The sequence below is a fragment of the Leptonychotes weddellii genome, chromosome 9 (genome assembly GCF_054177405.1).
Source record: "Leptonychotes weddellii isolate Sample4059 chromosome 9, ASM5417740v2, whole genome shotgun sequence".
Classification (NCBI taxonomy): domain Eukaryota; kingdom Metazoa; phylum Chordata; class Mammalia; order Carnivora; family Phocidae; genus Leptonychotes; species Leptonychotes weddellii.
This window is the reverse complement of record NC_138377.1, coordinates 93,095,794-93,123,363: the sequence shown is the minus strand read 5'-3', so window position 1 is coordinate 93,123,363 and position 27,570 is coordinate 93,095,794. Positions and strand designations below refer to the sequence as shown.

General features: G+C 48.0%; 3 protein-coding genes across 6 annotated transcripts in view; 1 reads left to right on the top strand and 2 right to left on the bottom strand.

The window, feature by feature from the left end:
• OAZ2 (ornithine decarboxylase antizyme 2) overlaps positions 1-14,666 on the top strand; it is a 68,931-nt gene extending 54,265 nt beyond the window's left edge. Inside the window, 5 exon segments of the mRNA XM_081829580.1 lie at positions 10,675-10,750; positions 10,752-10,832; positions 12,096-12,271; positions 13,076-13,161; positions 13,414-14,666. Of these exon segments, the coding sequence (XP_081685706.1) occupies positions 10,675-10,750; positions 10,752-10,832; positions 12,096-12,271; positions 13,076-13,161; positions 13,414-13,544 (550 nt within the window). The 3' untranslated portion in view covers positions 13,545-14,666.
• LOC102731775 (estrogen receptor-like) overlaps positions 1-27,570 on the bottom strand; it is a 464,527-nt gene that overhangs the window by 128,627 nt on the left and 308,330 nt on the right. The window lies entirely within an intron of this gene.
• The window catches only part of ZNF609 (zinc finger protein 609), a 211,597-nt gene continuing 200,799 nt past the window's right edge, over positions 16,773-27,570 (bottom strand). For 3 of the 4 annotated variants that reach the window (XM_081829550.1, XM_081829552.1, XM_081829553.1), the window contains 6 exons: positions 24,626-26,963; positions 23,248-23,614; positions 21,646-21,821; positions 21,185-21,401; positions 20,622-20,700; positions 16,773-20,303 (listed from right to left, as the gene is read on the bottom strand). In XM_081829550.1, the coding sequence (XP_081685676.1) occupies positions 20,627-20,700; positions 21,185-21,401; positions 21,646-21,821; positions 23,248-23,614; positions 24,626-26,963 (3,172 nt within the window). In that variant the 3' untranslated portion in view covers positions 16,773-20,303; positions 20,622-20,626. The remainder of the gene's footprint in view (positions 20,304-20,621; positions 20,701-21,184; positions 21,402-21,645; positions 21,822-23,247; positions 23,615-24,625; positions 26,964-27,570) is intronic. The other variant, XM_081829551.1, reaches the window with a different exon arrangement.

The window sequence follows — 27,570 nt, the reverse complement described above, 5'->3', positions numbered from 1 at the left end:
AGCCTCTTAAGTTCTCCTACCTTGAGTTACTCCGTTCTCAGCCATTAGCCATTTTCATTCTCAGACTCTTATCTAGCCCACACACCTCCATTTCTTCCCTATATGCAGAAAGAAAATTCACTCCTTGTTTTCTGGTTTGTTACGGTTGTATTTGACCCATTACCCCTACCTCTCAACTTTCTTCACCTACAAGCCCATTCTGTTTTCCTTTTCTGAGACTGTCAGTGTTCATGTCCCTTTGCAGTCCCTGCTTTTATTACATCTTCTCTACCCAGCCCCTCTGGAGCTGAGGAGGTGGACGTGGATATATACTTGGATGGTGCTGGATGACAAAGGTGTTGCTTGTGGTAAAGCTGGGTGTGATGAGGATAAGACAGTAGGTATGAGAGAGGACAGGATGAAGTGCAGGGGTGGAGGGAAGCAAAGGAACCTACAGGAAAATCCACAAAAAGGGTATATGAGATGGATTTTCTTTTCTATGTTTTTGTCTCCACAGTGGGGTTTGGAAGGTGGTGTGGTCTCAGCAGGCATTCTCTGGAGTCTTCTGGACTGAGTTGGTTTGGTGCCAAATCTTTTGCAGGCACTTGGAACCAACACATAAGGGTCTTCATTGACTATGAGGTTGTGAGACTTGAGTTCTAGTTCTGGCTTAGCTAGTGTGCTTCCATGTAAAAAGAGGGGGTTGGGTTTGCTTGATTTAAGATTCCTTCCAGCTTCCTAAGTGGCAAAACAGGCTTGCTTGTCTCCAGGGCCCTTGCTTAGTGTGTTGGTAATTTGAGGGGCTTGGCTGTATGAAAGGCAGGTGGAGGGAGGAGCCAGCTGGCCTGCTGGGGCCTGGGCAGGAGCAAGGCCTTGGATCAGGCTCTTCCACTTTGGCCTGGGGGTGGGGTGGGGCGGTGTGTACAGGGAGTCTGGTTTCTTTGAGTTATGGCAATCCTGTTTCCATAACATGTTTCCCAGCCTCCTCTGGCCTGCCCATAACTTTCTAAAAGGATCCTGGTAGAGCCCTAACTAGGGATTCCGATAAGAGCCGGATGTTCTTCCCAGTCTGTGTGCTTGGTGTTTTGTATCCGCAGAGGGGAGGGGGAGCTGGCTAGTGTAGCTCTCATTGGGTGGGGGATGGGCTCTCTAGCTTCCCTGGCTCCAGTGAAATACTCAAGAGGTGGAGGCTTGGTTTCCTGGAAGAAATAGTTGCAGAGGAGCTGGTAGTATGTTTTGAAAACAAAGCTCTTCCTTTCCAGTTTTGTTCTGATTAGTACCTCCAGATTGTCAAAATTCCTGATGGTGGGGGAGGGAAGAAGACAAAGGAACAAGCACTTTTATTACGGTTTTTGAACATGAGGCTTAAATCCAAGGAAATCAAACTTCATGGACTTTCTCTCCCTGAATTTGCGGGGGCAGGAAGACAGTATCTGTCTAGGGTCGGCTTAGTACCTTGTGACAGTACATTATGTGGAGAAGAGCTTGCCCTGGCTTTATATCCATATTATAATCAATCTGATGGGCTTTGAGAAGCATTTGGTTCTACAGGTCTTTCCTCTTGGGGGTGGACAGAGCACATGAGCACATCAGACCTACCCTGAGTATCTTCACAGAATGGTTCCTTGGTAATGGAATTTCTTTTTCTCCCCCCAAAGATATGGTTTTGGTTATTCCTTATTTATTGGCACTATGGCTTGTCAGGTGTGGGATAGTAGGGAGAGCAAGTTTTCCTACCATGTACCTTCAAGGTCATTCCACAGAGAGAGACTCCTAGTACAGTTGGGAATCCCCCCCCCCCCACAAATTGGAGGTATGCTTCAGAAAGCAGTGTGGACTAATAATAGTAATTCCTCACTCTGCCAAGAAATCCAAATTTAGCTTCAGAGCTGCTCAGAAATATAAAAAGGGGGACTGAGGAGTGGGGTAGAGGATGTTACGTATGTGCATTTCTAGAAAAAAAAAGTAATTCATCCCTTTTTGAAACAGTATGCAGTGTTAATTCAAGTTGGTGCCATGACTCGGAAGGCTGTGAAGCCTAACTGAAAGCTATAAACCAGAAATAGCCAAGTCGGTGAGCAAGAATTTTGTTGCTTGAAGTGAACAAAACAGGTAGTTTTCTGTTAGCAGCAGAATAAAGTGCTTTGTATAAGATAAACCTTAAGAAAATCTCCTAGGCCTTTGATACTATATTAACAATGAACTCATTCTGTCCTGGGAAGAGAGGCTGGAACTGGATGAGAGTTTACTATACAAACTAGATCAAGGTACTTAAATTGTAAAATGAAGGTCTAATTTTAAAGCATGAGTACCTTGCTCTCCATCCACCTCTGTAGCCTACGTGGTTATGCCTACCTTTGGCAGAAGATGTACCAATATCAGTTGTGTAATAAGATAAGCAGACCTCAGAGGCGGATATTCTAGCTGCCACCACAGGCGTGTTTCTTGTGGAGAATCAACCAAAACCCAGTTTTGCTTTCAGTCTGTGATTCAGAGTGGTGACGTCATTTTCTTTATAATTGTGCTTAGCAAATAGACTCCCTTTGGCACACAGAACAGCCCTAGAGAAGTGACTTATGCCTGGCGTCTGACCAGGGTCCCTTTCTCATATGGGAAGGGAACTGGCAGCTGGAAATCAGCCTCTATGGTCTCACTAGACTGGAGGTGGCCATCACCTCCTACCTTTCTTCCTATTTCTCAGCTAAATGTGATGGCAGCCCTGGATTGGTCCCTCTTTGCATAGGGATTAGTCATCAGAAACCTTTCTAGTCTAAGTAAAAAGCAGCCTGTGTGAGGGAAGTCTGGGCCTAGAGAGTGTTCTATGAGGTAGAGCCTGAGACAGGAATGGATCAGAAGAGATTGAAAGAGGGGAATAAATGTAGAATGTTTGGGAATGTGGTTTTTATGTCTTTTCACTTGATACCACAAGGTAGGTAATACCAAGGCCATCTGACCCTCCCCTGACAGGTAATGGAAACCAGAGAGAAAGGGTGCAAGCTTAGGCCACTTTGATTAAAGTGAAATGTGATCAAAAGTTTATCAAGGAGGGGGCGCCTGGGTGGCTCAGTTGGTTAAGCGACTGCCTTCGGCTCAGGTCATGATCCTGGAGTCCCGGGATCGAGTCCCGCATCGGGCTCCCTGCTTGGCGGGGGGTCTGCTTCTCCCTCTGACCCTCTTCCCTCTCGTGCTCTCTGTCTCTCATTCTCTCTCTCTCAAATAAATAAATAAAATCTTTAAAAAAAAAAAAGTTTATCAAGGAGAATATGAATTCACATATTTGTTAGATGTAGCTGAATGGAAGTTAGCCACAGAATTATATTAAATCTCTATGTAGCAGGCCATCCCCTGCTTTGAGCACACTAAATATAAAAATCAAAACTGACAAAGTCAACGTAAGTGATTCTTTAACAGGAGATCCTTTACTCTATCAAGAGATTTAAAGGTACTTCCTTTAAATAGTAAGCATCGTAGAGATTTAAAAATAGGATTTGAATTATAAAAATTTGATTTACCAGCAACATTCCCCAGGAATACATCTGCTGCCTGTCTGTAGCCAGTGTATGAAATTATAACTTGCTAAGGGCATTTCAGACAACAGTTTCACAGAATGCTTTGACTTAGGGGTGGGAGGATGTGGTATGTCGGTAACATTCATACGTATCCTGAGATGTGTTTCCAGGGGCATGTCTGATAACAACTGAGAAAATAAGAGGCACTAACAGATAGGCTCTAATCTCGCATCTCTCTTCTGAACTAACTTGGATATTTGACACCTTCATTTCCAGCATGGTGTATTTTTTTTCTTCAAAAGCAAGACCAGCCCAGCTGGATGTTTGGGTTCAGTCTGATACATTTGATTCTTCTTAATGAGCCTGATCTTTTCCGGCTCTAGACTGAGCTGCTTAAATCATCTTTTTGTGGTAAAGATTAAACCATGCCTGCCCCCCAGTGGAGTGAGCAGGATGTGAGGAAGGAATAGAAAAAGCTGGGCATTGGAGCCAGTAGAAACAAGACTGAACTGAATATGAAACCAAATCTGGTTTGGATCTTTTGACAGAAGGACCTGTGTTGAGAAGCCACTTTCACTGTGCAAAAGTTCCTGCAAGATTCACTGTTCTCTGTTGAGATTGGTGGCATGTATTTTGTCACAATACCATTTTGAAGACTAAAGTCAATACAAGAACAGAAGGCTATTCTTTTTTTTATTTTTATTTTTAAGTAATCTCTGCACCCAGTGTAGGGCTCGAACTCATGACCCTGAGATCAAGAGTCACATGCTCTACCGACTGAGCCCGCCAGGTGCCCCTGTTCTTTCTTTTTTTAATTGAAAAAATATGTTGTGTTAGTTTCAGGCATACAACATAGTGTGATTCAGTAATTATATACATTACAAAAGGGTACCATGTGTCACCATACAAAGTTGTTAGGATATTATTGACTATATTCCCTGTGTCCTACATTACACGTCTTATTTATTTTGTAAATGGAGGATTGTACCTCTTAGTCCTTTTCACGTATTTCATCCTCTGGCAACCGTCAGTTTGTTCTCTATCTGTAAGTCTGTTTCTGTTTTGTTTGTTTTGTTCCTTTAGATTCCACACATAAGTGAAATCATAAAGTATTCGTCTTCCTCTGACTTATTTCACTTAGCATAATGCCCTTTAGGTTTATCCATAGTTCTCACAAATGGCAAGATTTCGTTCTTTTTTATGGCCGAGTAGTATACCATTGTGTATATATACCACGTTCTTATCCATTCATATATTGATGGACAGTTAAGTTGCTTCTGTATCTTGGCTATCATAATTACTGCTGTGATGAACATAAGGGTATGTATATCTTCTTGAAAGTGTTTTCATTTTTTTCAGATAAATACCTAGAAGTGGACTTGCTGGATCGTATGGTAGTTCTACTTTTAATTGTTTGAGGAACCTCCATACTGTTTTCCACAGCGGCTGCACCAGTTTGCATTCCCACCAGTAGTGTACAAGGGTTCCTTTTTCTCCACATCCTCACCAACACTTGTTATTTCCTTCCTTTTTCTTTTTTTTTAAGATTATTTATTTGACAGAGACAGCGAGAGAGGGAACACAAGCAGGGGGAGTGGGAGAGGGAGAAGCAGGCCTCCCGCCGAGCAGGGAGCCCAATGCGGGGCTCAATCCCAAGACTCTGGGATCATGACCTGAGCTGAAGGCAGATGCCCAATGACTGAGCCACCCAGGCGCCCCATTTCTTTCTTTCTTTTTTTTTTTTTAAGAGAAGGGGGTGAGAGAGGCGGGGTGGGGGAGAGAGAGAGAGAGAGTGTCTCAGGACCCAGCCTCATGACCCTGAGATCATGATATGAGCCGAAACCAAAAGAATTGGCTGCTCAACTGACTGAGCCACCAGCACTTGTTATTTCTTGTCATTTTGATACTAGCCATTGTGACAGGTATGAGATGATGTATCACTGTGGTTTTGATTTGCATTTCCCTGATGATTAGTGATGTTGAGCATCTTTTCACATGCCTGTTGGCTGTTTATGTCTTCTTTGATATATGACATGTCTTGAGATCCTCTGCTCATTTTTTTTTTTTTTTAAGGTTTATTTATTTATTTTAGAGAGAGCCCATGAGTGGCGGTAGGAGCAGAGGGAAAGGGAGAGAAATCCTCAAGCAGACTCGCCATTGAGTGCAGAGCCCGATGTGGGCAGGGCTCGATCCCAGGACCCTGAGATCATGACCTGAGCTGAAATCAAGCGTTGGATCCTTTGGGCACCTGGGTGGCTCAGTTGGTTAAGCGGCTGCCTTCGGCTCAGGTCATGATCCTGGAGTCCTGGGATCGAATCCCGCATTGGGCTCCCTGCTCAGCGGGGGGTCTGCTTCTCCCTCTGACCCTCTTCCCTCTTGTGCTGTCTCTCATTCTCTCTCTCAAATAAATAAATAAAATCTTAAAAAAAAAAAAAAAGCTGGATGCTCAACCAGCTGAACCACCCAGGTGCCCCTCCTCTGCCCATTTTTTAATCAGATTGTTTTTTTGTTTATTTAATATTTTATTTATTTGACAGAGAGAGATACAGCGAGAGAGGGAACACAAGCAGTGGGAGTGGGAGAGGGAGAAGCAGGCTTCCCGCCAAGCAGGGAGCCCGATGTGGGGCTGGATCCCAGGACCCTGGGATCATGACCTGAGCTGAAGGCAGACTCTTTTAACGACTGAGCCAACCAGGTGCCCCAGTCAGATTGTTCTTTGATACTGAGTTGTATGAGTTGTTGGTTTTTTGTTTTTTAGATTTTATTTTTTTAAATTAAGCTCTACACCCACTGTGGGGCTCGAGCTGAATGACCCTGAGATCAAGAGTCACATGCTCCGCCGACTGAGCCAGCCAGGCACCCTTGTATGAGGGTTTTTTTTTTAATATATTTTTTGGATGTTAATCCCTTATTGGATAATATCATTTGCGAATATCTTCTTCCATTCATTTGGTTACGTTTTTGTTCCGTTCCCTTTGCAAGCTTTTTAGTTCTGTGTAGTCCCATTTGCTTATTTTTGTTTTTGTTTTCCTTGCCTAAGGAGAAAGATCCAAAAAAATAGTGCTAAGACTGATGAACCATACCAGGTGTTTTATGGTTTCAGGTTTTACATTTAAGTCTTTAATCCATCTTGAATTTAGTTTTGTGTATGGTGTGAGAAAGTGGTCCAGTTTTATTTTTGCATATAGCTGCCTAGTTTTCCCGGCACCATTTTTTGAAGAGACTGTCTTTTCCCCATTGTATATTCTTTCCTCCTTTGTCGTAGATTAATGGAACATATGTGTATGGTTTTATTTCTAGGCTCTATTATATTCCATTGATCTATGTGTCTGTGCCAATACCATACTGTTTTGAATACTGTAACTTTGTAGTATACTTTAAAATCTGAGAGGGTGATACCTTCAGCTTTGTTGTTTCTCAAGATTGCTTTGGCTATTTGGGCTCTTTTGTGGCATCATACAAACTTTAGGATTATTTGTTCAAGTTCTGTGAAAAATGCCATTGGTATTTTGATAGGGATTGCCCTGAAGTCTTTAGATTGCTTTGGGTAGTATGGACGTAACAGTATTCTTCCAGTTCATGTCATGGTATATCTTTGCATTTGTATCTTTATTTTCTTTCATCAGTGTCTTAACAGTTTTCAGAGTACAGGTTTTTTTACTTCCTTGGTTCAATGTAGTCCTAAGTATTCTTTCTTTATTTTTTTTTATAATGGAATTGTAAATGGGATTGTTTTCTTAATTTCTCCTTCTGGTAGTTTGTTGTTCGTGTATATAAATGCAACAGATTTTTATAAATTGATTTTGTATTCTACAACCTTACCAAATTGATTTATCCTCATAGGTTTTTGGTGGAGCTGTTGAGGTTTTCTATATATAATAGCATGTCATCTACAAATAGTGACAAGGTGCCTTGTATTTATTTTCCTTGCCTGATTACTGTTCATGCCCCTTAATTTCTTTAACCACCACATATGTACCCATCTCCCTGTCCTTCTCACTTCAGAAATGACAGGTTTTGTTTTTTTTTTTTTTAAAGATTTTATTTATTTATTTGAGAGAGAGAGAATGAAAGAGAGCACATGAGAGGGGGGAGGGTCAGAGGGAGAAGCAGACTCCCCGCCGAGCAGGGAGCCCGATGCGGGACTCGATCCAGGGACTCCAGGATCATGACCTGAGCCAAAGGCAGTCGCTTAACCAACTGAGCCACCCAGGCGCCCAGAAATGACAGGTTTTTTGAAAGAGAAGCAATTTGCCATTCACAGCAAATAATGAAAAGCAGATCCATTATGATGGACGATGAAGATAATTGTTGATTGTGATCTCCAGTCTACTAAGTATATCCTAAACCCTAGCTGTTTCTCTTAGGGAACTGGAAGTGGATCCTAGGGTGGGGCCCAAAACACCCTTCCACTCTCATTCATACACTTGCTCATGTGCAGACTTTGTTGGGAGGAGGAGGAGTTTCCAGGATCCTTGTGTACAAGAGTGGGGAAGTAAATGATTTGTTACCATGGAATAGACTTCTTGCATTTACTTCAAGAGGAGTGAGCACATAGATTAGTGCTGGAGTTGTTGGTTTTTTGTTTTTTAGATTTTATTTTTTTTAAATTAATCTCTATGCCCACTGTGGGGCTTGAACTGAATTTGTTCAGACCAGGCCCTAGGGATTATTTCTAGGAAGACAAAGGGGATTCTGGACCTAAAAAAAGGAAAATCCACCTTACTCTGATTTTTCTAGTAGGTTGGCCCCATTGCTTCTGCTGTTTGCAAGTAAAAATTAGCTCAGAATGAAGATGGTGGTTGGAATGCCTATCAGGTGGAAGGTAGCTCTCTCATCCAAAGACTAGGGAGGAATAATTTCCTTGGAAGTAGGAGTCTGAGGTTAGCACTAGAATTCTAGAACTGCAAGGGCCTTGGAGATCTGGTGGGTTTGTGAACCCATGCAATTCTGGTATACAAGGGCTGTATCTCACCCGTCTACCCCAGAGGAGAAGTCTGCCCAGTTCTTGGGTAGTTCCACTGACCAATACATTGCAAGCCAGCTTTCTTCAGTGGCCCAGCGTTCCTGGTGTTTACAAGAACCTCAACGGAGGCTCATAGTTGTCACTAGGGAATGGGAACAGAACCATACCTGTGTGTGTGTGTGTGGGGGGGGTATATACACCTTTGCTTACGGAAGTCCCTCTTAATTTTTTCTGGCCCAGGCACTATTATTCTGTCCCTTAACACATTGGAACGGGGGGATGGTAATAGTTTATTGTCCCTAGTAGAAAATAAATTTCTCCTTGAAAACAACATAGTCCTCAGTCATGCCCCTTCTGCTGGTTGGTGTTGGTGAGGCTAAGAGCGGGGGAGATGAGGATGGCCTGAGGCTTTCCAGAGGAGGCAGGAGGTGGTGCATCTGTTTTTTATGCTGTTCCAGGGCAGTGTTGGTGGCATCTCCCAGTGAAAAAAATTTTTTTAAGGATTTATTTTATTTATTTGAGAGAGTGTGTGTGTATGAGCGTGAGCCATGGGAGGGGCAGAGGGAGAGAATCTTGGGCAGACTCGCCTCTGAGCGTGGAACCCAACACGGGGCTTGAGCTCAGGACCCTGAGAGCCTGACCTAAGCTGAAATCAAGAGTTGGATGCTTAACTGACTGAGCCATCCAGGTGCCCTGCAGTGAAATTTCTAAGTGTAATTTCAGGCCCCTGGTTGAAATCCTTGAGAGAAAGGAGCCAAGCTAGAGCAGTGATGGGTTTGGACTTCCTGTCTCAGCTGGAATGCTCACACAGGTCTCTTCGTACTGAGGATCTTAGTTGGATGCCCCTTTGGTTATTGTACCATTGCCATTTTAGGTGTGAGTTCAGTTTTATCGCTCTGAGCCCAAGTGAGGAACTCGAGTCTGGCGTGCCATGCCACATAAAGCAAAAAGTGTGAAGAATGGTGCCTTGCATCTTACTACAACTGGCTTTCAGGAAAAAAAAAAAAGCCGTGATTTATGTCATTTGCTGATTTCTGTGGTGTAAATATTTCCCCTGTGGCCCGTGTAAGCTACCAACGTGACCTCAGTAAACACACAGTTGGGGAGATACGGGCTCAGTTGTGTGAGCGGGCACGAGCACACCCCTGCGGCGGCCTCCCGTATGGTATCCATCGCGTTCAGCCGCCTGGAGGCTGGGCTGTTGGGGTCACGGGACAGGCCTGTTGCCGACTCGTGGAGCACGTGCACCACTTCCTGCCCTGCTTCACTTGCTGTTGGCCTGTGAGGTGAGCTACAGCTCAGCCTCAGGAACCACTAAATCAAGATTCAAAGAAGGCAGTGGGTCCACCTAAATATCATGGTGGCAGTAAGGGTACACACCTGGAGGTGACAGGGAGCTCCTTCAGGAGCCTTTCACCCTCTGCAATCCATCTGATTATTGGCTTCCTTACTCAGTTCCCAGCAATTATTCCTTCTCCGTGATACACGTGCGCCTCAGTGTCCATTCTGCTCACATCAGTGTTACCTAAACTCCTATGCCCAGGTCAGATTGTAGCAAAGGAGGGCAAGGAAGCCCAACATTTGGTGGCATACCAGGGACAAACTCAGACCATAATACTCTGTACGGTAGTGCACCTCTTCTCTGAGAGCCAGATCCCTGGATTTAATTCAGTTCTTGACCCTGGAGAGATTTGGGTTATTGATTTCTTGTCCAGGTCTTTTGTTTAGATTGGGGAGGAAGCCATCATTGGAAAAGTGGCCTTGAGAGTTCCTCGGGGACATGGTACCCAGCCCATGTGATCTCTTGAGACCCATATGCCTCTCCAGCTGGAAGGGACTGTGTAGGTTTTGAGATTGCCTCATAGGCTGTTGAAGTACTGGTAGAATAAGGAAGGGGACTGGGGGACAGAGTGCTAAGGCCTTGAAGGCACGCCAGGATCTGGTTCCTTTCAGGGCTTGTCAGTGTCACAGATTTGTTTGATGTCGAGCAGGTGTTCCTCGGGTCAGATATGCCCAGCTGGGCTCCCTCTGCTTTCTGCAGGGTGGTGGGTGCGCTGGAAGAGCACAGGAGTAGGTCTGGAAGCTGAAAGGATTGGCGGGGGCAGTGGTGTAGCTTTAGAACACTTGTTTCTGCAGAGCCAGGGCAGAGGTTGGAGTGGGATGTTGTGTTAAATTTTTAAGCCCCGGCGTTTACTGTCTCACCTTCTCTGTCTTTTGCAGTAGTATTTTGCCTTTGAGTAACTGTCCCCAGCTCCAGTGCTGCAGGCACATTGTTCCGGGGCCTCTGTGGTGCTCCTGATGCCCCTCACCCACTGTCGAAGATCCCCGGTGGGCGAGGGGGCGGCAGGGATCCTTCTCTCTCAGCTCTAATATATAAGGTAAGGAGGACTCCGGGGTGGAAGGCTTGGAGCAGAGCTGTCGGAAGATTCCACTCAGCTGCTGCTTAAGGGTAGTAATTGCCTTCTTGAGTCTTCTCTTAGGCCAGGCCAGTAGGGGAATCCGGAAGGACTCTTTCAGATGAGGCTGCTCTGTGGTTGTGGGGAGTACTAGGAGGAGGAGATCGGCAGCAAGCAAACACTGCCATCTTCTTAGCTTGGTGGTCAGCACTTCAGTGCCAGTTCAGGGTCCTGAGTGGGAAGAACTCAGATGAATGGGAGGGGTGCAAGAACTCTTTTGGTGTGATTCCTCAGTTTCTCTTGAGAAATACCAAGGGCCAGGAGGAGCAGTTTTCCACGACTCTCAGGCATTCTGATTTTCCATCCCTTACTGGCCTGATTGGGGTTGGGCTGGATAGAGGGGGGTGGGTGGGGTGGGGGGACAGGAGAAGGGGCTTTGCATCTCCATCATCTGTCATTCTGGCAGCATAGGGTACATCCCAGGAGCTTTAGAGAATGCTGGCCATCTGCCCTAAGAATGATCTGGGCTGGGGCAGCCAGTCCTTTGCTGCCCTTTAATCTCCTGTGATTGAGGCCCAAAAGTTGGCTTAGCTTCTCCCCAAGATTGGCACTGAAGGGTAGCAGGGTGGCTGAGTTCTGGCCTCTTGAGGTTGTGCACAGGGGAGACAACATGGACTTGTAGCCTACCTGGAAGCAGGCTTTGGTTGAGCTGGGCCCCAGCTAGGCCCTCACATATATTCGCTTTGTTTCTAATGTTTTTCTTTCAGAGAGAGAAGGGAAAGAGCTTGGTGTTCGGGGGACACACATGGGTTTAGAGTCAGGGAGACCTTGTCTGAATATCAACTCTGCCATTTACTAGCTATGGAGATTCGGGTCTGTTGCTTAATTGTTCTGAGCCCCTAGCATCTCAGATTTAAAATGGGGGTATTAATAACTAGCTCAGATGTTTCTGGTGGCTTGAAAAATGGGAAAGCACCTTACACAGTACTTGGCATCTAGTGGACACTTGGTAGGTATTTCCCTTCCCATCATGCTGACTTGTAGCTGTCATCAGCTTGTCTTTGTGCCTGACGAGTGATGGATGGCTCCATTTAGCCAGCATGCGGCTCTACATTTTCAGTGTGTCCTTCATCCCATACTACCCTGAGATTGGCCCAAGAGGACTCCCAGGACCACCTAGGTTAGGGAGCCTGTGATGTGGCCAGAGCAGTAGTGACCTGGTCCTCTGACCTGATCTCCTCCCAGGACGAGAAGCTCACTGTGACCCAGGACCTCCCTGTGAACGATGGAAAACCTCACATTGTCCACTTCCAGTATGAGGTCACCGAGGTGAAAGTCTCTTCCTGGGATGCAGTCCTGTCCAGCCAGAGTCTGTTTGTAGAAATCCCAGATGGATTATTAGCTGATGGGAGCAAAGAAGGGTAAGGAGCAGGTGCTGGGGAAGGGGAAGGAGGGCCCATTCCAGAGAAGGGCATATGTTTGTTGGGGCCAGCAGATGAACAGAGGGTCTGCCTTCTTCCCTAGTTCTAGGTTTCCCAAGCAGATACCAGTTCCTAACAGGTTATTTTTAGCCAGTAAAACAGGCCTGCTGTACGTTATAATTAAGGGAGATTATCATCACATTAACCAAATCCCGGTCATTTAATTGCCCCATGGTTCACTCTTCTCAGCAGACATCAAATCCCCCTTCAGCCGCCATACAGTGATGCAGTTCAAAAGGGCAGGAAGCTTTGAGCTACAGTAGGATTTCATTGGATTGGGCGAGGCCCTCCAAGGCAGCCAGGTGTGTAAGAAACAGTCCTAAAGACGGAGTTCTCTTGAGTTGCTCCTTTCTCTTGAGGAAATCCTTTTAGGCGGTGTTAGGGCCCAGAGAGTGTCCCAGTGGCCGTGGTTCTCAAACTTGGCAACTTTGGAAGACCACTGAAAAACCAGGTTCTCTTCCTAGGCCCCATACTATCTTGTGAACTGCATTAGTGAAGTTGGTTAGTATTAATTTCAGATGAAGAACCCTTATTCCAGGAAGGGAGAATTCAGTAACATTTTTCTCTGGGATTGTGGCTTTTTTCTGCACTTCAGGCTCTTGAAATAGGAAGCCTCTCCCTGGAGGTTCCCTATTTATATTGCTGGCTGTAAGCCTCAGAGAAGGCTTTTTGAGGGAGGGTTGGGTGGGTGGGAAGTCTAGAGAGGTGGTAGTAGGCCTGAGTTGTTTTCTTTGCTTCTGGCAGATTGTTAGCACTGCTAGAGTTTGCTGAAGAGAAGATGAAAGTGAACTACGTCTTCATCTGCTTCAGGAAGGGCCGGGAAGACAGAGGTGAGGAATCAAAGTAGCCTGAGACCTACTGCCTAGACAGTGGGGAAGTAGTGAGGGGAAAAGGGGCTCCCTATTCAGTGAAGTAAGGCTCTTGAATTTGCCATATAAACTCTGGGAAATCACAGGGGTGGTGCCCGAAGGGTCTTTAGTAAAGGCCTCGTGCTTATTTATTCCATCTTGGTTTTTTGTTTTCCCTTGGTTTGAACCTACCCTTGTGTTTCTTATCAGAATCCTTTTTACACTCTTCTGCAGCTCCACTCCTGAAGACCTTCAGCTTCTTGGGCTTTGAGATTGTGCGTCCAGGCCATCCCTGTGTTCCCTCTCGGCCAGATGTGATGTTCATGGTTTACCCCCTGGACCAGAACTTGTCCGATGAGGACTAATGGTCATAGAGGATGCTTTGCCCAAGAGCCACAGTGGGGGAAGAGGGGAAGTTAGGCAGCCCTGGGACAGAGGAGGGGGCTCCTTGCTGTCTAGGGAAGGACGCTGAGGGGCTCAGGGTGAGGGTTGCCTATTGTGTTCTCGGAGTTGACTCGTTGAGATTGTTTTCCATAAAGAACAGTATAAACATATTATTCACATGTAATCACCAATAGTAAATGAAGATGTTTATGAACTGGCATTAGAAGCTTTTTAAACTGCGCTGTGTGATGTGCTCTGTCTAGCCTAGGGGAGGACATTGCCTAGATGGGGGGAGGGACTGTCCGGGTCCAGGGGCAAGGCCTGGAGGGCTGGTGGGCAGCACTGTCAGGCTCAGGTTCCCCTGCTGTTGGGCTTTCTTTTTTGGTTTTTAAGACTTGTGTATTTTCTTTCCTTGCTTCCTTTCAACCCAGGGACTCCTGAGTATAGGCTTTTTGGCCCCTGGGCTGTGTCCTTGTTTTTCGACACTCCACCTGGACTCCTCTGTGTGCGTTTGTGTCTGGTCTGGAGAAACCAGGTCTGACCCCCTCCTTCTTTACAGCTTAGTGTTACTCTGGCATTTGGTTAAGCTGGCTTAATCTGTTTAATGTTATCAGTGCATTTTAAATAGGGGCATTGAAGTTCACTCCCACCACCAGGGCTTTCTTTGGGGGTGCCTGGGCCTTAAAACACTAGCCAAACTCCCAATTCTCAAATCAAGCCAGTTCTTGCTCCTGGCTGCAGGCCCAGGCCCCAAGGTGTCTCCTTCCTAGGGTCACAAAAGAGCAGAGAGGAAGAGGAATAGCAACTCAGGGCCTGGGGGTCGTGTGGGAATCTGCTCTTAGGGACTGGATGCCTCTGCCTGGCTGAGTACAGTGCTGACTGCCCCTCCTCTCTCTCTCTCAACAGGTTCTGAGTAGTGCCTGAGCCCCTGCCCCACAGGGCTTAGGGGTGGGACTGAGGGTATAGAAGTGGCCTGCCCTTTTCTGTTTTCACTGAACAGCTTGTTCTAAGGGGGGAGAGATCTAGATTGGGTGAGATGGGGGTGGGGGTGTCAGGGAGGCAAGTGTGTTGTGTTACTGTGTCAATAAACTGATTTAAAGTTGTGGTTGGTCTGTTTTTCATTCCTGTACCAGGACCGGCTTTCTACCACTACTCTTTTGAGTCTAGAGTGTAACGTAGCAGGGGTCTGATACGTGCTTCTCAGGAAAAAAGCTGCGGTGCATCAGGACAGATAAACCGGCTGAAGCCTCTGGGGCCATATTACACTGCAAAACACGGTTGCTAGGACTCTGGGACAAACTGCCAGTACCCCCTAGAGAGGTATGTACACATCAGCTTCATCCAAAATAGAGGCTCTACCCAGGATCCACGCTGTTCTCAGTGTTTCCTCTTGTGGAGAAGGCTGGGTCCTGAAACTGAGTTCTGACTTTTGCATAGGCTGCCTGACATTCTCATTCTTGGAGGTGTTTGAAGGAAGCAGCACACACCTTCCTTAGGACGGTGTGGCTGCCATTCCCCTTGTACCACCAGCCCGACTGATAAGCTCTCATAGGGAGCTAGAATTTTTTTTTTCCCTAAACTAGGCTCCACACCCAGCATGGGGCTTGAACTCCAGATAGCCCCTTAAATTCTTTTTAATTGGTTAATTAAATGCTTACAATAGCAATTTTTTCCCCTTTTGCTTCTGTTTTCCCAAGTGCTGGGCAGGTTCTTCTTCCTACAGCTTTGGAATGATCTACTTTGGAACAGTCAATAGCTGTGGCTGTCCTAAGTTTTTCTGAGTCTTTGGCCCATTTTCACAGTGTCCTGTGTGGAGCTTGTGTTTTCACACCAGGCCAGGTTACTAACCTTGGACCTGTCACAGTGGACCAGGTTTTTAAAAGTGACTAACACCTCCACCTTCCACAGTATTAGAAGGTCTGGTCCTAGACATTCAGCTGCAACAGGAAGGACTCGAAGATGTCCTCCACTGAGGAGCTAACCCCTAGAGGCAGCATAAAGGCAGGGACTGGAAAATGGTCACTACTGAGACACCTGCAGTAGAGGTCCATGTGAATGTGGACAATGGCCAAGTTAATGTAGGCAGTTTAGGATCATGGTAAACTCAAGCCCAGAGAATCTACAAGACTGGGATAAAGAACCAAGACAAAATGCAGTCCTTTACTAGTCTTTCAAACAAGCAGAGGGGACAGGAAACACACCTGAGGTTCTGCTGCCATCTGTTGGTAGATCCCCTTCAATACAGCTAGAGGTAGAAGGGCAGAATTGGAAACCCTTTCAAAAAAGAAAAATTTTGCCAGATAAGACTGCTGGCAGGAAAGAAATCTGGTACCCAAAAGTTGCACTCCAATTAAAAAAGTAACTTAGAAGGTATATTCTGAGGGGTTGATGGATAGGGAGGATATGTGAAAGGCAAACTAAGTCTAAATTTAAGAACAGGGATATTACAAACTTTATTTAATAAATACAACAAATAATTTAAAAATATACTTCAATTCCAAAGCCAATTAAGAAAAGGAAGTAGAGAAAGGGGAAAAAAGGGGGAGCAGGAGATCAGAGGAAAAAGATAAAGTTCAAGAGACAGAACAATGGTTTGGTTGGGCTGTGTGTCAGAATGTACCACCCTTTAAAATTCTGACCAAATGCTCTTGACTCCTAAACCCTTAGCCCTTGTTCTGATGGGGTAGCCATAGGAGTCTACCAGCTAGGAATGATTCTCTGCGCTCTGGATCAGAGCACTCCAGAGGCTGGAATCGGGCGGGGGGAGGGGGGAGTGTTTAGGAGACAGTTTCGCACTCATTCCTAAAAACCATCTGTTCTAACTCCCAGGGGGGTTTAAATAGTGCAAAACTCTTAAGTGGAGAGCTCCTAGCTGCATAGTTTCACAACTGAGTGTCCAAAGCCAGGGCCTCTGCGAGACAGGTCCCAGGTACCGAGGGGTCTAAAGCCACTTTGGTGAATGGGATCTAAGGGGGAAGACAGGAGAGGCCAGGTCCGGAAAACACTGCTGGGCAAGAAAGGACTGCAGGGCAGGTAGTCTGGACACTGGATTCAGCAGTTGGCCATCAGCCAGGGAAGGTGGAGCTGAGGATGCTTATGGAGCAGGACCAGGAAGATCAGGAAAGTTGAGGGAAAACAGAAAAGTGGGGAGGGAGGAGGAGGCAGCTCAGCAGCAAACTCCAGGAGAAATAACCAGCAGCCCTCACAGATTTGTGATTGTCTCTTAAAAAGATTTATTTTCTCTTCTTGCCTGAATGTACAAAGGCAAAAAGAGTACAGTTTGTATATATATATATTTATATATATATATATATAAAAAACAAGGAACTTGGTAATGTACACTTTACAGAAGGGAAGAATCAGGAAGACTGAAATTAAATCCAACAGAGCAACGCCAATGGAACAAAAGCTATGAACAGCAACACTGCCCCTCCAGCCCGGGCCTCCAGCTTGCCCCAACCTGCTCCCAATGGGGGGGCTGAGCACCAAGGCAAGCGGGTGGGCTGGGGCAAGAGGGGCTGGGGGCGGGGCCTGGGAGGGGCTTGATCCCAGGAGGGGCCCATGGCAGAGGATCACTGGAAAGCTTCCTGGGTTGCCCTACTAGTAAAACAAATGACAAAGGCCCGGAATTATGGGGCCAGCTAGCTGCCCAGTTGAATCATAGGGGCAGGAGAGTAGACACTGGGATGGTGACAGGGTACATAGTACAATAAGCGACATGGGTGACCTCAAAGCCCATGTACAGTAACTCTAGCCCTTCTATAGTCTCCCCCTCCCAACCCCCAAGCCACATCCTCTCACCCTCGCCTTGGAGCCTGGAGAGAAGATTCAAGAATCACCATTTCATTTCATGGGGTGCCCTCTTAACCCTTCTGCATGTGGTCTTTCGACCTGGGGACATGTGGAGGGGATGAGGTAAGAGAAGGGAGCCTCATATATGTACACATACATGTACAGGCAGGGAAGGGAGGGATGAAGAGGCAGATGTGAGCCCTAAAGAGCAGCTCTCCAAGCCTTGGCTGTCCTAGCTGGCGGGGAGGCTCCTGCCCTCTAGCTTCTCGTGCAGAGCCCCGACGAGCGAGGTCTTGGAAGAGGCCCGGGCAGGGGTGGCTCACAGTGAGCCTTGGTCCGGGGGTTGTGGCCCTTAGCAGCACACTTTGCCAGCCTTTGCCCATGGGGTGGGACCCTTGCAGAGGCTCTCATCTCTCTGAGCAGGTCGTGGGTACCCCCACCCGGGGGCCGCCTCCCCATACAGAGCGGCACGAGGCGGACAGCAGATCGTTCCCTCGGCACTGGGCGAGGACCGGCTGCTGCTTCGTGTTGTTTCAGGGAGGGAAGACGGGGCTGGGTGAGGAGCGGGGACTGGGAAAAGGCAGCGCTAGTCCGCCCTTGCTGCTTTGACCTGCTCCTCTGGGCAGCTCAGCGCCTACTCTTCTACGGAGACTTGGATATAAGGATCAGAGAGCCAAATGTTTTTTAAGGAAAAGAAAAAGCTGTCCCCTTCTGCAGAACCCAAGAGTGCCCTGCTAATACAGAAGGTCCTCTTTTCTGTGTTACAGAATAACGTGGAAAGGGCAGGAATGTGGGGCCAGGCCTGCCCAACGGGAAAGAAAATTACTCCAACGGTTTCTTTACAATATGTACAGAGCACGCTGTGAGCCAGCGCCACAGATACAAAACACACAACAATATTTAAAAACAAACAGGAACAGAGATGGGCCCTTGGCTCCACCCCACAGGAGCCTGGCAGGGCATCATCAGGCTGAAATTCAGAGTCATCCCCCTGGTGGGGCTGACTCAGGTTAGGCGGGGTGAAGGCGTCCAAACGAACTACTTCCATGGAATAGGAAGTCTGGGGTCGCAGGAGGCAGAGGGAATGATGGGGGCAAGAGAGGCTGCTGGGGGGCCTGCTAAGTGGTCTAAAACAGTGAGTTTTGGGAGAGGGCTCAGAACCCAACTTGAATAAAAACAATGACACAAAAACCCAGAGGGAAGGTCTATAGATCAGAGGGGCTCCTCTTGGGCAAATGACCCCAAGCCATTCAGAGTAGGGGTCCAGGGTTCTTGGAGAACAGCCTCTGCTGGGCATTGTGCTTACTATCCACCACCTCCATGCCCCAAACTGAGTCAGAGCCAAGTCCTTGCTCTTAAATGGTCACTTTGGCACTCTGGTCACAAATACCCCTCTCGAGCCTAGGCTGGTGTGTGTCAGTCTTTCTCAATCCAGACGGTCAAGGAAAGATAGCCAAGGAGAACAAAGGGACGCTACCTAAAAAGCAAAATAAGAGCTAAAGCTCCCCATACCTTGGGGAAGAAGTGACTCCAATAAAGCTAGCAGATCATCGTCACTTTCCCAGGGCAAAAAGCCTGAAGCTGGACTGGTAGGCTGCATTCCTAAGGAGAGCACAGAAATGTCTGCTGCCTCATAGCACAGCTCCACTGAGTACACTCTAGGGTTCTGAGGAGTAATGGCTTGGATGTGTTATCCCAGGGTCTAAGGAACACCTACCTTCCCATGGCCAGTGGCCCCTAAAACAAAAACGTGTGTTACAAAGAAACACAGCTTATATTGGCACACACGGGGTTACAGATTGAGCTGTATAAAATCATGTACTTGTATACAGAACAATTAGGCTGTATATATTTGTGGCCCTAAATGAGGAGGACACTCAGCTGGCTGAATGGACAGAACATCTCTAAGAACTGCTGGGTGCTCCCAGGGCCCGCCTCCTGGGCCTTGCCCTAAGGTGACCTGGCAGACTCCAAAGCTCCCCATGCTGGGGGGCATACTGTTTTACCTGCCTGAGTCTTAAGAGCCAAGCAGTGGAAAAGAAAAGGAGCGATCAGCATGGGGATCCCCCTGGGAAAGGCACCAAGGGGTCAGGAGGAAAGAGAGACAAGGGCAAGGAGTTGGGGGCTAAGAAGCAGCAGGACTTAGTGGGGATGCGGGTTCTATTTCACAACACTCCATTCATGCTCCAGCTCCAGCTTACTCCCAGTGTCCCCAGGGAGCCCTGTGCTGGTGTTGGGACCCTGGCTCTCTGCCTGACAGGCAGCCCAAGGCCACGGTGGGGCAAATGCCTTGGTCTTCCTTTCCAGGCTAGGCTCTGAGCATGTATATGTGCTCACGTGGGAGGGGAGAAGTCTTCATGTCTGAAGACCTTGTTTTCACAACTACAGAGAAAACAGCCCCCAATTTCTTTCCTGAGATTCTAATTCCTCCACATGCTGCCAGTTCCCAGGGCCCAAACTGCTGGGGAGATGCAGGAATCTGGTGGTTGTGGTAATGACGGTGAGAGGGGTACGGCTGCTGTGCTGTCCTCAGACCTTACCCAGTGCTTGGGAGTCCCTCCCTGGGGGTGAGGGTGGGGTGTTGGCACTGCTCCAGCAGCGGGCCAGGGTCTTGGGGAACAGAGCAGGGACTTCTCTGGGCTGAGGCCATGTTCCCCTGGTTGCTCCCCATGCCTTCATCTCCACAGGGGCCACGATAGTCACACTGTGGCCAGAGAATAAATATTTTTGCTAAGTACCAGCTCTCCAGCTCCTGAGGAAGAGGGTGGGTCAGGGAGTCCGGGGATCTGGTAGAGGTGAGATAGCCAAGGGTCTGCCTTCGGTCATGGTAGGAACGGCAAACAGGATGATCAACACCATTTAACTGATGTCTAAATGGCACCTCCAGCACCTCCTTGGGTGAGCCAGTCCGGGCCCGTGAAGCTGACTTTATCCGGGCACTTGGTGTTCTGCAAGGGAAACACGGACAGAGAACCAGGCACTCAGCCTGCTGGTATAACAACCACCAGGTGGCGCTCCGACAAAACGAACTGCAGGGGAGGCCAGTGCTGGCCCCGTGGGGACACCAGCGTAGGGCAGCTCTTGTCAGATGGACGCGGTTGAACCGGAGACTGGGAGACCCGTACAAGAGGCTTGGCCAGGGTTCTACCATTTCCAGACCACTGACCCCACACAGCTTTCCCTCACCCAGTCTCCACAGGGGTTCTGTGATGCAGCTATCAACCATCCCTGCTCTATGTGTTGTCCCAAATTAAAAAGTGACTTACCATTCTCACCTCCGCGGGGGTGGGTAGAGTGAGGGAGTTGAGCCTTGCTGGCTGGCAACAATGGCTGTAGAAGAAAGCCCTGAGTGAGAAGGAGGACATGTTTAGTGTAACACTCTCAGAACCCTCCGATTAAACACTTTCTCTTTATCAGCTTGGTGGGTAATGGGAGGAGTGTCTCCTTAAATTCCTGGCTCCACTGAGTTTTGGGGTGCTGACAGAAAAAAAAAAATCTGATACTTGGCCAGATATAGTGGCTATGGATAGTATATACAGCAAGGCTCTATTTTTCAGCTGCTTGTTTCTCTTTGGCTATGGGAACACCTGGTCCTTATTCTTCTGAATATCAAAGCCAATTCTCCAGAGGACTTTGAGAGCCCCTAAGCTCCAGGGGAGGAAATAAATGTCATATGCTTTAATGACTGTCTGCAGGGGATTAAGATCCTGGACAGATTAGAAGCTCAACAAGAAAAAATAAAGGATTCTTGCTGGGGGTCCCTTGCTGTGGGCAATGCTACTATGCTACAGGGATGAAGTCAAAAACAGAGATGGGGAAGGAGGCTTACCTGCTGCGTAGGGTAAGTTGTACTGTGCCGGGAGCAATGAGTACCCCAGATGGTGGTGGTGGTGGTGTGTGGACATCAGGCGCTGAGAAGGGGAGGTGCGGGGCCGGTCTACACTCCTCTCACCCCCGCCTGCTCCCCCGACGCTGCCACAGCTGCCACCGCCCCCAACCACCCCACAACCTCCCCGATCTCTCTCCTGAGACGTTTTATCGCTTATCTGGAAAAAAGCAGACACAAAAGCACTATTGTGAGACACACACACGCACGCGCGCGACAACAAAATCCTCCAGGTCCGCATTATGACTCCTTACAGACACGGGGCACCTAAGAATTGTGGAGATGCCTGGTGAAGCCAAGGCCGACTCAGTCAGGCCTCACTGTAGTTAAGCCCTGAACTTGCCTGCCCGCCTTCTGGTTCCAGACGCTGGATCTGGGTTTCCATAGCAGCCGGTGCCACTTACCGTGGGAGACTTGCTCTTGTAGTGACTGGCATGCTGCTGCAGGATGTCCAGAGCTTTGGACTCCGAGCTGGATTTACAACTGACGCTGGGGCTGGCTCGCGCCTTGTCGGCATCTTCACCCCCTGAGACCTTGCTGCCATATGGGGAGAAAGAGTAGCTGGAAGGTAGGTAGGAACCTGGGGAAGGAGAAATAAAGCAGTCAAAGAGACGAGAGAAGTGGAAGAAACTCTGTTTTAGTGAGCTTGGTCAGGCAGGCATCCGCCTTCCTAGGCACAGACGGAGACCGTCCCCACCATGGTGTCTTCAGGCCGGAACTATTAGCCTGTCCTTTCTTTAACTGAGCGCTAGAGGCGCAACTAGCTAAGGGATATTAGGAACATGGCCCTCAACTTCTGGGGAATCAGCTTCTCTAGAGCCACAGCCTCAGAGATTCACCTTGGAGAGGTGAGAGGATTTGGAGTCAGATGACCTTGGGTTCAAATCTACCTCTCAAGACTTACCAGCGGGGTAACCTTGAGCAAATTAACAACCCATGCGAGCTTCAGTTTCTTTCCCATCAAAAGGAAGATATTAGTACTATTCCACAGGGAAGATTAATTGAGATAATGTACATAAATCACCGAGTATGGTGCAGTGTCTGGCCCACAGCAGGCGCTCATCAAGGGAAGTGTTATTTTTATATGGATGGACGGGGTAATGGAGAGAAAGGAACACCACAGGGTGAGACAATTTCCTATCTCTCTTTGAAAAGCTTACTTTCTGAAAAGCAAACTTTAGCGTTTGCCTTACAATGTTCGACCAGGATATCAAGACTAGACTGCTCTCCGATAGGGAGGTGGGAGCTCTGAGGAGTGAAAGGAGTGCTCTTCTGCCCCAGAAGCATCCCATGTGGCTCTCTGGACAACAGAAACCAGTGAGTGCAGTTGAACAGGAGCACTGTCTTGTAACAAGTTAAAAAACACTTATGTCCCTACTTTGTACCCCTCCCCAAGAATTCACGGATGCCAGTGTCAAGAGCTTATCTTTCCCAAGCTGAACGAATTTTCTACCGGACTTTCCTCCACTCTGATTTCAAATAGCTCTTTCCTGTCCCACTGTCTTCCAACCTTCCAGCTGAACATGATCTTGTAAATGAATACATGCATTGTCCTGGTTTGAACTGTATTTGTTCCATGTGTCTCTCCTGCTACAACTAAGCTGTAAGCTCCTTAAGAGGGAACTAGTCTCCCCTATTTCTTTTGTATTCCCCAAAGTGCCTAACCCATTGCAAAATGTCGAGTATGTGTTTAAAAAAAAAATCCCAGCTGAGGGAAGATGGCAGTGGTAGATAGGGAGTTTTGCCTTCAGTCACCCAGGAAGACCGACTACAGAAAGACTAGCTGGAGCAAGCGAGGGAGGGGGGGGTCCCACACACTGTAGTCAGGGGTCCTTCAAGGAGCTCGGGGCTACACTGACTGCTCACAGAATGTCACATTCAAAACAGGGCAGTCATCTATCCGAGCCTCAATAAGCCTGAGGGCTGCACAAAACTCTGGCTCTGAAATCTGTGCTTCATTTCCCTTCCCAGTTAATGGAGCCCAAGTGGGAAGGTGAGGGCCATACCTGGGTAGTTCTGCATCATCACAGCAGGCATGCCCCGGTAGCTGGGGTGGTTGGGGTCATAGGACTGGCTGTAGGAGTAGCCGTGCATGTAAGGGATGTAGGACTGGTGCTGGGTGAGGGGGGAGGACACAGGCACATGGACACTTGGTCGGGGCTCCTTGCTCCCGAGGCGGGATTCCTCAGATGTGGACAGCTTGCAGTCACTACTTGTGCTTTCCTTCCCATCCTCCTTGGAGACAGAGTCCTTACTCCGACTCCTTTCTTCCTTCATTTTGCGGTCCCGCTCCTCTTTCCACCGCTCATCCTCTGACTTAATGTCCGAGTACTTGGCAGGATAGACATACGTCCACATCCGGGGTTCTGCTTCCTAAAAATCACAGAACGAGCACTGAGTGTTGTACAGATAAGAGAGAGATGTCAAGCCCAAGGTCACAGTAGAAACACCAGAGCAGGTAATACTAGACACTCGGGCAGGGTATAATCTTGGCCTCTGTTGATCCTCATTTAGAATGAACTCTGGGCCCTCCTGTTTAAAAAGCCTCCTCCCTCCCTGCCCAAGAGGAAACAAGATGTGGAGAAGGAAAAGGAAAATCCACCAGTGGGTCTTCTCTAGGAGAATATGCATTCTGGGGAAAGGAGTCTTTGAATAAAAGAAGCTGCTCCCTTTCCAAGGAATTTTAGGTTGTTTCACCTCTTAAGAGTAAGCTCAGGGCAGAGAGTCATGAGTGCTGCCCAGCTCAGAGAAGGGAGGTCTAACGGTGATACCAAGGAGTAAGGGAAGACTTTCTAAGTCTCATGAGCAGAGCACGATGTGAGACCAAGTTCTTAGTTCTAACTCTACCTATAAAAAAAATAAAATTTAAGATTTTATTTTTAAGTAATCTCTACACCCAATGTGGGGTTCAAACTTACAACCCTGAGATCAAGAGTTGCATGCTTCACTGACTGAGCCAGCCAGGGTCCCCACTATAAAATCTTTTAGAAAGTAACTCAGTCTGAGTAGTAACTCCCTCTAGGAAATGGAGAGATCACCACGAACTCACTCCATAGGAACCAAACAGCGGAAGAAACACTGGACTAGGAATTGAGATAACCTGGGTTCTAATCCTGGCTCTGCTAGTGAAGTTGCAAGTTACCCTAGACAAATCAAGCTAACTTACCTGGGCCTCTCCTGTCAAATGGGAAAAACAACTTTTACCAATGTAAATGTGCTTTTTAAAAACACGGACGTGATTTACAAAGGTAAAGAATCCTTAAAATGATAGATTTCTCCTGCCAATCTGTATTCTGCTGACCCCCTACCTAAGGAGAGCCCTGATTTGTGAGGAAGAGAGAAAGGCTATCAAACAGAATTTCTATCTCCGCCCAGAACAGTTACCTGTCGGTACCAGAGTATTGGATCCACCTCTGCCTGGCGGCCACACTCAGCACCTGTCTTAGCCTCAGAGGCCTCCTTGCCTAGATGGCTGGCCTCACTCAGTTTCACTTTAAGTCCTTCCGGGGCCTGGCTGGGGAGTTTGGAGGAGTCGTCTAACTTGGGAATAATGACTGACTTGGCAGGGTCAGCCCCCGCCTCCTTGGCCTTCCCGGGGCCCGACTTGACCAGGTCCGTCAGGCTGGGGGCCTTGGTGAGAGTTGGTGGCATCGACGGCTTTTGCTTCCATTCTTCCTTGAGCGTGGCCTCCCGCTCCTTCAGGCCCAGCTCCGCCTTCTTGTCCAGTCCCCGCTGCTGCTCCAGGCTCTGCCGTTTCTGCTGTTCCTCATATTGCTGCCGGTAGGCCGCGTTCGTGCTCAGGAGGTGGGTGTGGTAACTCTGGTCGCTGTAGCCGTACGGGGGCACGTAGGCATACTGGTTGTAGTACAGCGACTGCATGTACATGTTGGGACGCTGCTGGATGACGGAAGGCTGCTGACTGGCACCGCTCAGCTCTGGTTTCTTTTCCTCACAGACATCGTTCTTCACTTTCCCCTCTATGCTCTCAGGCTCCTCGTCCTTTTTCGTCTTCAGAGCCTGGCTCTCCACTCCCGCCTGGCTGTTGGGGTTCAGAGCCCCTGGGCTGGACTGTGCATAACTTGGAGAGTAGTAACTCTCAAAGCCTTGGTAATAGGGTGAATCTTTGCTCTGCGGCTGAGGGGGGAAAAGCGTTTTCTTAGCCCCTTCCTTAACCAACTGTTCAGGGTCCTTTGACTTGACACTGTCCACTTTGCCCTCCCCATCCTCCCCAGCATCCGATATGTCCGAGTATGCAGGGCTGTTGGTTTTGACTGAGTTGGCTTCAGCTCCATTCTGGGTCACTACATGTAAGGGAGTCAGGGGCTGGGTAGGGGTGTTGCTATCTATGCGGCTACTGCCTCCAATTGAAGGGCTGGGGGCATTGTCCGTGAAGCTGTAGATCTTGTCAGCTTCTGCCTTGATGCTAGCCAGTCGGCTTTGGTGGGGGTCTGATGAGCCATTCAGGAGCCCCTCCATCTTCATCCCATCTCCCGATGATTCCCTGAAGGGGCTTTTGCCTTCTTCTGCTCGACACACCTTCCCAGGGGTCAGAGGACTTTCAAGTTCCTTTGAAGACTCCTTCTTTTTTTTGTCTTTCTTTTTCTTGTCCTTGGCTGGAGTCAAGGCAGGGTTGACTGTGAAAGGTTCTCCCATCACAGTGGGCTTGGGCTGAATAGGCTTGAGTTGGGGGCTGTTGGGCATGGCTTGGACCACTGTGGTGGTCAAGCCTGAGGAGGAGCCTGGGCTTGCTGCTGTGAAGGTGGCGGTCTGGAAGGTGTAGATTTGCTGCGGGGGGATGGCAGGGGCAATAGGCCGTGCTGACTTTAAGCTTTTGGAAGGAATCTTTTCAGGCTTCAAGCTAGAGGGTTTTTTACATTTTTCTTTTTCCATACACTTCCTTTCCAAAGAATCAAAGGCATCGCTGCTTGTTTCATCCATTACTGAGGGTCCATCATCAGAGCCATCATTTGATAAGGCCCCGAGGTCTGTGTCCCCTTCCCCACTCAGCTTTTTCTTACAGAGGCCTTTTGTGCTGAATTTGCTTGAAGGAGAAGGGCTATGGGGCTCTACGAGCCGAACTTTGGGGGTAGCTGAGCGGGCAGGGGACAAGGAACCTTTTTGTGAGACGGATGCACCATTGCAGCTTCCGAGGTCTGCATGGAGGGTGGGCTCTTCCCCGTACTCACTGTCTCCATCTGCTTCCGGCTTGCTGTCATCATCTGTGTGGGCATGGGCTTGGTGGTACTTAAGTCCATTGATGTGCTTATACTTTTTGTTGCAGTTCGGGTGGGGGCAGTCAATCAGGACTGGGGAGGGACAATTTCTGTCTAGAACAGTGGGTTCCACCTTGGTCCCAGGGAGGGGACCGGTGGCTGAGCCCATGGAATTGGTACGGACACGCTTGCTCCCTTTGGAGTCCTCTGAGCTAGAATTCAACTCCATGTCTGAAAGCGGTTTGTTTTTCCGCTTATTAGCTGAGGAAGGGCTGGCCTTGACATCCTCAGAGGTGCTACTGGCAGGTGGGCGATGCTCTGAAGAATTTTGGCTGCCCCGACGGCCTTTGCTATTGGCTCCTGCTCGGGTTTTGCTGCTGCTGCTGGTCCCTTTGCTGTCAGAGGCCGTGGCTGTCTCATTGACAGGTGTGTTACTGTTAGGACGCATGCGTTTGCCTCTACCCCGGCCATTGCGCATTTCCAAGTCACTGGTGGGGGAGTCGCAGAACCTTGGCAAAAGGCAAACACAACAGGATATTATTAAGAAGAGAAAACAACTTCAAACCAGTGTGGCTGCTTCCAGAAGAACTGTCTAGATGGTAACTATCATTTTCAATGAATATGATTTGTTAAAGGAACTTCTGAAAGCGTGGGAACTGCATTAAGTGGTGAGCTCCTAGGATGCTATCTGCATGCTAACTGTACATCATTCCCCAACATCTGGGTTCCCCAAACCTGGCAAACTGGGTACAAACAGGCTGTAAAGTGCCATTCACTGAAATGTCAACCGGAAAAGGTCTTTGTGAAACCCACATTGTCTAGCGTTCATAAAACTGAAGATGTTCTTGAGTTTAAACTCCTCAGAGATAGCTACCATCAAAAAGCATCATCAATGATTATTTGTTTACCCATAGACAGACTCCATGGACTTGGTCTCAAGGTGACTACTGGTAGAAGCCAGAATTTGGTAATTCCAGACAAAGGCTTAAATAGGATCTCCTCCCTATCCCTATCCAACCCATCAACTCGTAATTCATTTATTCTTCTTGAATGCCTGACCAGTAGAGTGCCTTCCCTCATCCCAACACCATCATATTCTTTAAAAGCTGGGTGTCT